The following is a 12,688-nucleotide window of genomic DNA, read 5'->3' as shown; positions in this document are numbered from 1 at the left end:
GGAAATTTAATATTTTACTCGTTCCGTTCTTCCTCAAAAAAAATGCCTCTTTTATTCTATATTCTATGTCTGTTAAGAAAACATTAAAACATTCGCATAAAACATGCGCAACATACTTAAACAATGTACTCAGCATCATGAAACAATCAACAAATTTCGGCTTGAGAGAAATAACAGTTGGTGAGTAGTTAGTTCACATTTGATCGTTGTTGTTAGACAACAGATGCTTTCTTTAATACTCGTCCGTTTAATCTAAATTTTTATATTTTATTTATTTCATAGAAGTTAAAAGACAAAAACCAATTTTGTGTATAGAATAAGGGTGAAAAAAAAAGAAAGGAAGAATAGAAGGTATTTCAATAATATGTAATCAAGGAATAAAAGAAGAGAATGAAGAAGTGGTTTATAAAAAATCATTAAAATGATTTAAGTTAAATTATTAAAAATACATAAAGTAAGGTCGGATTCTGTTAAAAAAAAAAATAATATTAAAATTAGATGCATGAGAGTGACTGACTAAAAAGTATCAAATTACAGAATAATTAATTCAAAAGTGCATATAAGGAGTAGTTTATGAGAGGCATTTAGCCTACGATAATTTTGTTATTATTATTCAATGGAATTCAAAGAACTTCAATAATTTATGAGAAGGCAGCAACAGTCAAATTTAACCTTTTTTCATTTGTATTAGTGCGCGTACAGAGATTATGTGCGTTGATATCCCAAAACAGAGAAGTGCTTAACAAAAACCAATTTTATGCTCGATAAATAACTTAACACTTACGCTGTGTGTGACTTTAAGATTGCAAAAAAAAAAATATGACTACAATTTTCATTTCCATTTCATTTATGCGATATAATAATTAATGGATGATGATTACAGATCAAGTAAAGGAAATCATAATGAAAGAGAAAGTCTTGACTTCAATGCGTAGTAATAAAAAGATTTCTTACCAAAAAAATACAAATTTCCCATTTGAAAATAGTGGATACTTACTTTCTATATTAAAATTGCTCTCATTTCACTTAACAGACATCCAATGATAAATTATTCTTCCCTGAATTTATTTCCAATTTTTTCGCATCAGAAACAATAATGTGATCATCATAAAATATGTAATAAGAAATGTGTAACATCTGAACATCTTGTTTGGTTGGGAATGGAAAAATTTCTTTTGATGATGAATTATGTGTGTGTGTTCAAGTCTAGAGGAGTTGACCCCAAAATATATATACATAAGAATGACTATTAAGTCGAGGCGATACGGTTGACGGAGCATAAGACTCTTGAAAAAAATACAAAAAAAAATTTTTGTTTCAAAAAAGTATAAAAGAATTACTACTTACGTCTTACTGAAATGCTCAAACACACATGAAGAGGCATTAGGCAGTTCTGGAATTTTGCAATCTACGTCAAATTTTTTTTAATGACTTTTTTTAAAATTTTATACAATGACGAGGTTCTTTTTTTGGCGCAATTTTCCCTCTGAATTATAGATGATCATTTTGATTGTCGCAGACTAGGTTGACTGTCGTCATTATGTGAATTATAATATTTACTTTCTTGAAGGTCATTCCGGGTTATTAATGGGAAATTTTCCGTGAGCAATTCCGCGGTGCAATTAAAAAATAAATAAACTATGGCTTAATTGGATTAATATGATGAACAATTACAAATGTATCGACCTTATCGAGCGACTTTAACGCGTTTCTGTTGCTATCCATTAGTTATAGGCGTACCACGGCATGAATTAACACGAATCAATTTGATATTCCCAATCAATTGTTGAAATTTTGGTGATAAAAGTTAAATAATTTTTCCATTTATCAGATAACGAAGTTTTTAAAACCAGGCTTCAAAAATATTTTTAAGGATTTTTTAGAATTTAAATTTTTAACGGTTTCTAAAATTTCAAATTTTCTTTATTGAAAGCAACGCTTTAAATATATTTTAAAATTTTATCGTTTTTCTTTTCTAAAAATGTTTATGAAATGAAAAATCATCAATTAACATGAATAGAAATGATTTGGCGCTACAAGACCAATTGATACTGGAATAACTAATCATCGACTTAATGCAAACAAAAGCATTTGTATAGGGTGGTCAGAGGATTTTCGCAAAAAATCGGGACACTTTTGGAAAAATAGGGACATCTTGAGGATTTGTCGGAGCACAGCAGCAAGGTTGAAAAGTATAGCAGCGTCCAGGCAAAAATGCAGCAGATTGTCGCCCAACATTTGTGCCATCGAGTTCCAGTATCAATTGGTGTTGAAGCGCACCATAATCTATATTCACGTTAATTATTGATACTTTTACGAGGTATGGTTGCTGAGATTTGGTTGTTTACTCAGCCACCCAACCGGCTTGCCAGACAACCAGCCAGTCGAACAAAGTATATTAATAAGCTTCATTTTTTTGCAAAAATGCAATAAAAATGTTTTATGTAATTGATAAAGGATTTCCATAAAGTGCACGGTTATGAAACCAGCATTTTTGCCAGCGAATCATCGAGAGATTTTTTAATTGTTCCTCATAAACTTAATGAATGAAAAAATGTTAAATGTGCAATTTAATTTACTTGATGAATTTAAAAAATTAACTCTCTTCCATTTTTTTTTCATTTCATTATTTCCTATCCAACGCTCAATACAGAACATTGTAGTTTTTTGTACATACAAAAATGACAACAATGACGACTTTTGAATCACTGGAGGCGAAGGTAATATTTTCATTACTAATTTTTACGTGATTGAGTTTGAACAATACAAGTTGTAAATTACACACGCAGATGGCAAATATAGAGGAGTCGTTATGCTTCTCTCTATCACCCCGGCGACATAAATCGGGATCATCAATCAAAAGTTTATCGATTCATTCACCACAGAAAATAGACACGATGAGTCGATTGTCGAGTGACGATCATAAACAATTTTTACAAAAGTAATTTAAACATTTTTTTTGTGTGTCTTCAATATGAAGGGAGTTACTGATTTGAAAAGCATCATTTAGAGAGTTTACCCTAATCAATCTCAATTGTTGATGGACTTCCCTCACAAAAAAGCATTTGTTTAATGAGCACTTTATGGTACCAATCTGCATGGTTACTGAATATATGCTCAATCAGAATACCTTATGGTACCAACTTGCGTACTCATTAAGCATATACTCCATGAGCACCTTACGGTACCATTGTGCATGCTCACTAAGTACCTAACGGTATCAATCTGCATGCTTATTAATTCCATGCTCGCTAAGCATATACATGTTCACTAAGTATGGAGATTGGTACAGTAAGGTGCATGCTCACTAGGTACCGTAAGACTTAAAAGCATATGCTGATCGAGCATCCTTACGGTGCCAATCTGCATGCTCACTAAGTACTGTAAGACATACAGGCATATGCTCAGTGAGCACCTTACGGTACCAGTCTGCATATTTACTTAGTATATGTTCACTAAACATATACTCAATGAGCATCTTAAGGTTCCAATCTACATGCTCACTAAGCGTATGCTCAATCAGAGCACTTTATGGAACCAATCGGCTTGCTCACTAAGCATATACTCTATGAGCACCTTGCGGTATTGATCTGTATGCTCATTAAGTACATGCTCACTAAACATATGCATGTTCACTAAGTATGGAGATTAAGACCGTAAGGTGCATGCTCACTAGATACCGTAAGATGTTCATTGAGCATGCTCATTAAGTCCCGTAAGATGCACATTAAGCATATGCTTATATGTTAGAGCATTATTTTTGTGAACATCCAACTAAATTGAGAATTGATCAAAACCAAATTTATTCAAATCATGGACCCCCCCTGAGTATTGAATAATTGAATGGAATTTATGGATTTTCATTTCATTATTTTGTTTCTCTTTTCTTTGTTATTCCACAAAAAAATATAAAACTAGTTCAAGAACATCGCTGGATAAAGAACCGCAACGTATTTTAGATACGCACAATGAAAAAGATTTAAAAGAAGCAATAACGAATAATGCAAAAAGAGTTGATTTATTGAAGAATGATGTGAAGAATAAGAAGTCGGCAATAAAAAATTTAAAAAATGCTCTACATAGGGTGACGCAATGTATAAGTGAAGGAACGACATCAGATATAGATTTAAGGATACAGCAAGCTGAATTAGAGTATGCATTAGGACGAGAGGAACTGCAGCTACTGACAATTTTAGAAGAAGTCAAAAATTTACAATTAAAATTAGAAAGTGAAAATTATAAGGCAGATAGCAATTCCTTGTATGCCCTTTTATCAAAAGGACATCAATTTAGTTTACATGCAGTTCAAGCCTCAACGGGACGATGGAATGCAAATAAAAAATGTGATAGTGATGGATTTTATGTTGATTGGGTGATGGACAATGAGGAGCTGCAACGTGGTGATAGAATAATTGAAATTAATGGTAAAATCCTGAGTGGTCGTGAGAAGGATGAACTGCAAAAATCATGTGCTAATTGTACACGATGTGACATGGTTGTGATACGTAAAAAAGTTATATCTGCAAACATTTTGAATGCTAATATTGCCAACTATCATCAATTACAAAAGTCACAAGCTGACAATCTAAGACTTCAGCATCGAATATCATATCTAGAAGAACAAGTTAAAGAACTGCTTGACACACAAAAAGGAAAAACAACATCATCATCAAATACAACAACAACAGCTATTGTACCAAATGGAAAACAGACTAGTGGAACTCACATAACAAGTATAAGCATATCATCGTCACCATCCGATGAAGATCGACCGGTCATTTATCAACGTGGCTCATTCGTGACAACAATTGTTGGCGGTAAGAATGTCTCGAATGAGAACTTCATATCCAATTCAATACAGAAATCATCGTCAACAACAAATGTAAATATGCAAAAGGAACTAAGCATAATGAATAGTCCATCAAAAAATATCAAAAATTTATCAGCTTCTCTGTCTCGTATTTCTGTAAGCACTGATATACATTTACAGAAATATCGTAAAGAAAGGGAAAAGAAAGAACGAGAACGATATGACCTCAAATATATTAATAGAGGTGTTCTAAAAAGGTAAGTTCTTTAAAACTTTATCATATAAATCTTTAGGTCATATAAATCTTTATTATACAATTCTTGAAACTCTCTTATGCTTACTAATTATTGTGTTTGAAAATTTAGCATGGGATCACTCACATATGACGTCTTTTGAAAATAGATTGACTGGGACCGGTTCTTCCGTTATTGGTACGGCATGCTACGGTTTGGTACGGTACGATATGGTATGGTACGGTATAAGTACACCACTGATATGGTACAGTGGTAACCTAGTATGACAAAGTAGTATGTCTACCTGTACTAAAGATGCACCGGTAATAGTGTTCGATGGTACGATATTGGTACACCAATGGTACGGTAAAGGTGCGCCGGTGGAACGAAAAATAGTACTAGATTAGTGCATTTATACCGTACTCATACCGTACTACTGGTGTACCACAACCTTATCATTGGTGTACCACTACCGTACCATCGTACCACTAGTACCATTAGTTACGATAGTTTTGCCGCACCAGGTGTACGACTAGTGGTGTACCTAGTATCGAACTATTCCGTGCATCGGTGGTACGGAGAAATAGTACGTGACCATTGTGCCGTATCATATTGATGCCCATGCCGTACCATATTGTACCATGTACCATGCCGTATACGGTACCATATGGTGTACCATGCCGTACCATATTGTTCCATGCATACCATATACCGTACCATGCCGTACCATATTGTACCATGCCGTACCATAACTACCATGTACCATGCCGTACCATATTGTACCATGCCGTACCATATTGTACCATGCTGTACCATATTGTACCATCGTACCATATTGTGCCATGCTGTATCATATCGTACCGTTTCGTACCATATTGTACCATGCCGTACCATATTGTACCATGCTGTACCATATTGTACCATGCTGTACCATATTGTACCATGCCGTAATATACCGTACCATGGAATACTATTACCAGAGAAATCGCTCCCTGCTAGACGTCACTTGTGAATAACCCAAATCGCAGTTGCTAATTAAAAAAATTTAAACTTGAATTTATTTTGGTTAATTGCAATTTTAAAGCATGAATGAGGCATGAAATCTCTCATTTAAACCATAATTGCTGCTTATTTTATTAATTTTCTTTTTCACAAATTACTCTAATTAGCGTCAATAAATCCACAACAAATACATCGATAAATCAGACGGATAAATTGTATGTGAAACAAAAAAGCTCAACCGCAAGGAGCACGAAAAGCTTAGGTTATGATTACGATACTGACAATAATGTGAATTATAATTATACGTCCGAGCCGGTAAATGCAATTAAGGTACGTCCAACACCACCGACAAAACCACAACGTTTATCTCTTCAACGTACGAAAAGTTTGCAGGAAGTCAGCGATAATATATTAATGCCATTAAGTATTTCAATCGATAAGAAGCGTGCAATGAAGCGTATCCATAAAAATGAAATACAGCAGCAGCTGTAGGAACTGACTGACTATGAGATAGACAACACGTCAATTGATATATCAAGTTATAAGCCTGTCTAATGATATTATTTTAAACGGAACTTGCCTCGAATTTTGCGTGTAGATTTACAAAGTGTACTTAATAAAAATTTATGGAAAATTTTTTACAAATTTTTGAAATTTAAAAAACCGTTAAAATTTAGTTTTGAGTTAAATTTTAGTTCTTTTTCCAGCAATCGCTTAATTACATGTCAGCATAGAATTCAAATGATATAGAATCCAAAATAATCCTGAAACATGCGAAAAAGCAATAAAATATTCATCGTGAAAAATCCTTGAGACACTTTAATCTTTTATTCCTAGAATCTTTAAATAAGCAGTTGCAAATATATTCAATTTTTTTTTTGGACTTTCTCGTCGTTCCTCACTGTACGTTAAATATATTATTTGGTCTTTGAACTCAATTTACATTTACATAAAGTTTCGTGAGCTACAAAGGATGTTAAACGGCAGTTCATTTGTATTTCGGCTACTCATTACTTCGTTACATGTTAAAAATTATATATAAATAGTTGGAACTTGAGAATATATTCAGACCGTTCTTAAAGGATGTCGGTGTGTCCTTGAAGAATTTATATGGATTTTTTCAGGTTTATTAAGGATCTGTAAATCCTAGTTATAGTGGTTAATGATTCAAAAATTAATCGTTGATTTAAATCTGGAACTTCAATTTAGAGAAGTGTTTACTTGAACAACACAAATCCGGATATAGACAAGCGTGACCTTGACATGTTGCCGGATTTGAATCGAATCGGATTTAACTCGAATCCCCGATTTAAATTGACATAAACGTACCGGACTCGATTTAAATCGATTCATTTTAAATCCGGCATCATGCCAGAGTCATGTAAGTCTGGTGCCACATTTTGGATCAATAGGCTGATGTGTGTCGTTTGGGTCAATGATAGACTTAAAGCTGCGTTTTCAGGACTTAAAATTGTAAAAGCAATAAGTTACTTAGTCGAGTTTTGAACTCATGATGACCAAGCTTTACAGATTAGGAGGAAGCTACTACTGCACCATTTAACTTCTTTAACTTGAATCATTCTAATTGGCAAGCGGTAGTCAGCGATAGAGTCAGCTCCAGGAGCCGACTGAGGGAGGCCATGGATTACACTTGATCTGTACGGCCAGCGAAGTAAGTAAGTAAGTAACTTGAATCATTCAAACACGGGATTTGGTGTGTTTCTGTGGCGTGTCCCCAGGTCAGCGTGACATTGGATTGAAGCCGGACTTTGCAGTATCCGACTCGAAGCTTGAGTCTCACAAGCCTAGGATCACTTTTTTCCAATTTTTTCTCGCTGTGTGCCATGATATATCATGATCTTTAATTACTTACTGGAACCATGCTCTGATGTGGAGCTTAGGTTTCTACAAAAGGCATTCCATCTGTCTATTTAAGATCCATTAAGCCTCTTATTATCTTTTTACATTAAACCAAAAATTTTGACTTCATAAATAATTTATGTACCGCCCACTGAAAAGCTACTTACATTAATGCGACATGAACAAAACGATCTTCAAAGCAAACACAATTTACAAGCTTTTGAGCTTCTTATTTCTTTTTTTGATCTGAGATAATTTGTTGCTTTTATTTTGGAATGAATTTTCAAAAAAAAGAGAAAATATGGGAATTTAAAAACACAATTGAGACATCATTTGGACATACATTAAAGTTTGTGTTACTGAAGGTTACATTTTTATTCGTGACTTTCTACCGTAAAAATATAGAATAGATTTTTATCACATGTGTTTCATCAAAGTTGCTTTTTATATATCAGGTTGGTAAATTAATCCACAATAAATTTGTATTGTTTGAGCAAAAAAAAGATAATTGGCACGGAATGTATGAATAAATGTAAATATTTCCACACTGTTGAGTAATTTTTAGCGGTCATGACTAATCTTAATTGGATGTTATTGAGTTGTTTTTAAGAAAAACACTTTGGATTTGGGGAAATCCTGTACCCAGATTCATACAAAGATACTTACTTACTTACTTACTTTCTGATCTACTAACTGGAGTGCTCGAACTTGGACCCTAGGTTGAAACAAAAGGTCTTCGACCTTACTCTGTTGCTGGCCGAATCACAAAGATTGCACAAATTCTCAGTTTTGACATCTAACTGACATTCCTTTTTTACCATCTTACACCATGTTTCGATAGGAAGACCCTCAGATTTCTGATGTCAAATCCATTTGATCATCTAGACTAGTGTTTTCCAAACTGTGTACTGCAACACACCAGTGCAATTTTCGGAAATGCAATGAAAATCTTGCCGTTTTGAGTTTTGGTCGTAACATGCCCAAGCAGACACAGAGACTGCTTTTAGATACCGTAGTGGTCTTTCTGTACCATGAAAGCTTCTTATTTACTTGTTAGGGTTTACATCAAGCTGTACTGTGGCACAAAAAATTTGAACAACACTGATCTAGATCCATAAATCACAATATATAGACATCATCCATGAAAATACCTATGAATTGAATGATTCTCTATGTCTAGTGACAAAAGCTTAACTAGAAAAGAAAATGACCGATTCTAAAATTGCCCTTTAAAGGAATATTCCAGGAAGAACTCTTGAAAAGAGACTGCTGGTAGAGAAGCTATAAAGCAGCCAGCGATAAAGTCTGTTTCAGACGTAAACAAAGAGATGCCATGGATCACAATTGATCTATATGATCGGCAAAGTAACTTACTTAATTCTTAATGGAACCATGGTTTAACTTAGAGCCAAGGTCATCACAAAAGGCTTCGAATCTAGCTCTATTGCTAACCACGTCAATAAGTTTGTACAAATTCTCTGTTTTGACATCTAGTTGACATTCTCACATTTCTGTTGTACGCCAGCGTACTAAGTAAGTAGCAAATATGCAACTAAATGTATAGAAACCACAAAATTTCCACAAAGAAGGTCCGAACATAAGAAAAGTTTCTTGAACTCGTAAGTCATAAAAGCACGTTCACAAATAATATTTTTTTTTCTATTTAAATGTTCGTTTCTAACTCAATTTTATTTATGTTGTCTCGACATAAAGCTCAAGAAGGTATTAAAATTATGGCAGGTTTATTTTCTCAGAATGAAGCTTCTTGTTGGATTTCCATTTCGTTAAACGTGAGCTTTCACAGAATATAAAAATTTTTCTTGACATTTTGAGGCATTATTTAGTCAGCTTTTAATTAGAATATAATCAAGATTATGCCTTAACATTTCTATGCCTGTTGTACAGGCCTAAAAAGTTTATTGAACTCTGGACTCAACAGAAGTTTTTCCATTTAATCCATCATTCATTCTGATGTCACTTAAATTGATATAATTCAGACTTTTTTTCGGAAGGAAATGATAAATTTAGCCACATGTAATTCCATCATCGATTCCTTCCATCCACCAGATAGTACGCATGATGTCAATAAATTCATTAATATCGATTATTTAATGTAATAAATTTATTATGGAATATGAATGAGTCAATACCTACTTCATTTATTAGAATTTAAGCAAGAAGAAAAATGAAAGTATTTACTAGTGTTGAGTGCTGTTATGAGTAATTTATGATTTTTATCATTAAATATTAAAAATGTGGAGGTGATAAATTTTGATTGAATTATCAAAAATATGTAAATTATTGTTGTCGGGCGGTTATTGTTGCTATTAATCAAAAAGGGATAATTTTTATTTTAATGGGGATATGTTAATATGTTAATGAGTCGAAGTGCCTCGCTGATGGAATAATATAGTACTTCGGTACCTACCCGAACAGACCAGGAGCAAATTCATGAGTTTACTCAAAAAAGTAAGCTTGTTCAACTGTATTTTTTGAGTTTCCTCATGAGCATGCTCATTTAGATGAATATGTTCATTGTCTGCAAGAGCTGATTATTTCAATACCCAATTTAAGATCCTTGGTTCGAGACTCGTTAGGAGAAATCTTCCGATTGTCCTTTTCGAATCATATGTAGTGGAAACGCGGCTCATATTCTTTCTTTGTATGCTACAGATATTAATGCTTTTATAATAGTGGTTACTGATTCCAATATAAGCTGTAGGCCTATTGAGTGAAAAGACGCTGGCTTGCTCTCACTCGTTAAATAATTTTTAGTCGCGAAACGGTCTAGCACAGTTCTGGATCTCAATGACGCTTTAAAAAGCTAATGGTTTTCTGTTAAGGTTTTCTGTAGTGTCAGTCTCGATAATTTGAATTTGAGATTGAGACCGAGACTACCTGAGAAGTCTCGATCTTGGTCTTAGCATTGGGAACCCATATTTTCTGTATTATAAATTAGCGACCATACGGATTTTTGGGATATAAAATAATTCATGTTAGTTTTGAAGAGTTTGAATGGAATACACCAGATCTCCTAACTCTTTGCTCCTTCCACTTGGTCAGTGATGGCCAACCTTTTTTTTCGCGGCACACCTTGGTGGAAAACCTCGACCGAGAGCCTATGCGGTTCATGGCATTTCTAAATATTTTTCCCACCATTGCTCAAGATCAATAAATTATGGTCCCATATTAACATAATAATATTGCAAAATCTAGAACTTTAATCAACGTTCAACAACTTAAAATATTGCCTAGCTATCAATTTTGCAATATCCACATCACATACAATAGCTATAATCCTTCCAGTAAAAATCACAATTCTTTTATTAAACAAAAAATCATACGATATAAATCTTGAATAATAGCATAAATGAATTTGTAGATAAAGTGCCATTTCATGCTTTTACAGGACGAACGTGCATGAGATCATCAAAAGGAAAATTTCTTATACTTGTATTCATTCCGAACGAAAGCTTTCGTTTCTTCTTTTTATTCTGCATTTGAAAAAAGCTACTAAATAGTTTCATGAACTAATGAAAAAGCGAGAAAGTAAGTTGTAAGGCGACAATACATAAAAATATATAAATGTATTAATTCTTTTTCTGAGAACGAAAAGGCAAAATATGCGTCAAAGTTATGAGAAAGTATTTGAATACAGCACAAATATCACGAAAGTGTTAGAAATCAAAGTAAAGTAAATTATATGTATATTTTGTTCGTTATTCGTTAGCTACTAAATATTTAATTACACTTTCCCCTAATAATGTACATAAAAAAAGGACTAATGGGTAAGAAATGCCATAGCAGTGGTCAATATAAAAACTTCCGTGCTGTATTCTTATATGAATGTGGAATTTTGTTGTTAATTTTAGGTGAAGAACATTATTTGGTTTTAGATTCCTTCCATCTGTTCCTTGATAGACTGATCATTGAAAAACTGTTAGTTCAATAGACCCGAGCGACACAATGCGGCGAGTCGAATTTTTTGCTGCAAAAATGTGTTTAAATCTGTCGTCATGTTGCTATTTCCGAGTGGACAAAAAACCTTTAGAACTAGTCATCGACTAGAAATTAACTTGCCTTGAACTTAGTTTAACGAATATCTGTTAAACGGGGTTAGGGCAACTTTGCTTCTTCTGTTAATAAGCCGACGTGGCAATAACCTTGCGAGCAAGGTGCTATTCGGGAAAACTTAGCGTACATGAAATCATTGTTTAGGGTCGTTCACTTATTATGTAACGCTTATAGGTGGAAGGGGGTTGAGATTTTATTACGTCTCAAAAAATTATTACTCATTGCCTAATATCTGATGAGGATGTTCAAAGAATTCATGGAAAGAGGCTATTGACAGAAACAATTTTGCACTTGGTATTGAAAATTGGCAAGCGAAAAATAAGCATAATAAGCCAATTCAGTACGACATCTTAGGGTGAGGCTATGGAAGAATTGATCCTGTACGGTCAAGTGAAATCATTTCAGTGCGTAATAATCATGAACAGTTTTACCTTATTAGGACACAAGACTTCTTAAAATGCAATTCCGTTATCACCATAAAGTCTAAATTTCCAGTTCCCAGTGATGCAACATCAAACAAATTTAATCATACTCAAGTGAAATTCAATCATCAAACAATCCACACAGAAGTTTATTAATAATAAGAATCTTCGTTCTTTTTCTAACATGGTAATGAGTATAATCGCCACCAGCACGATAGTACATATCGTAAGTAAACTTTTAGTCAAAGAGAAAGCAGCGTGTATAGGTCACTTAGTTCATTTTTTAC

At 33.6% G+C, this 12,688-nt stretch overlaps 1 protein-coding gene across 1 annotated transcript; it reads left to right on the top strand.

Moving 5' to 3' along the window:
* Window positions 1-211: 211 nt before the first annotated feature.
* sprt (PDZ domain-containing protein sprite) lies at window positions 212-6,575 on the top strand. Its single transcript, XM_070648067.1, has 5 exons — window positions 212-351; window positions 2,654-2,720; window positions 2,790-2,941; window positions 3,919-5,067; window positions 6,213-6,575. Exons 2-5 carry the CDS (start codon window positions 2,682-2,684, stop codon window positions 6,535-6,537), a joined length of 1,665 nt encoding a protein of 554 aa, XP_070504168.1. The 5' UTR covers window positions 212-351; window positions 2,654-2,681; the 3' UTR covers window positions 6,538-6,575.
* Window positions 6,576-12,688: the final 6,113 nt, after the last annotated feature.

The sequence above is a fragment of the Chironomus tepperi genome, unplaced genomic scaffold, assembly GCF_022539635.2.
Source record: "Chironomus tepperi strain 1889 unplaced genomic scaffold, CSIRO-AGI_Ctep_v1 contig_386, whole genome shotgun sequence".
NCBI lineage: Eukaryota > Metazoa > Arthropoda > Insecta > Diptera > Chironomidae > Chironomus > Chironomus tepperi.
This window is presented reverse-complemented; position numbering and strand designations above follow the sequence as displayed.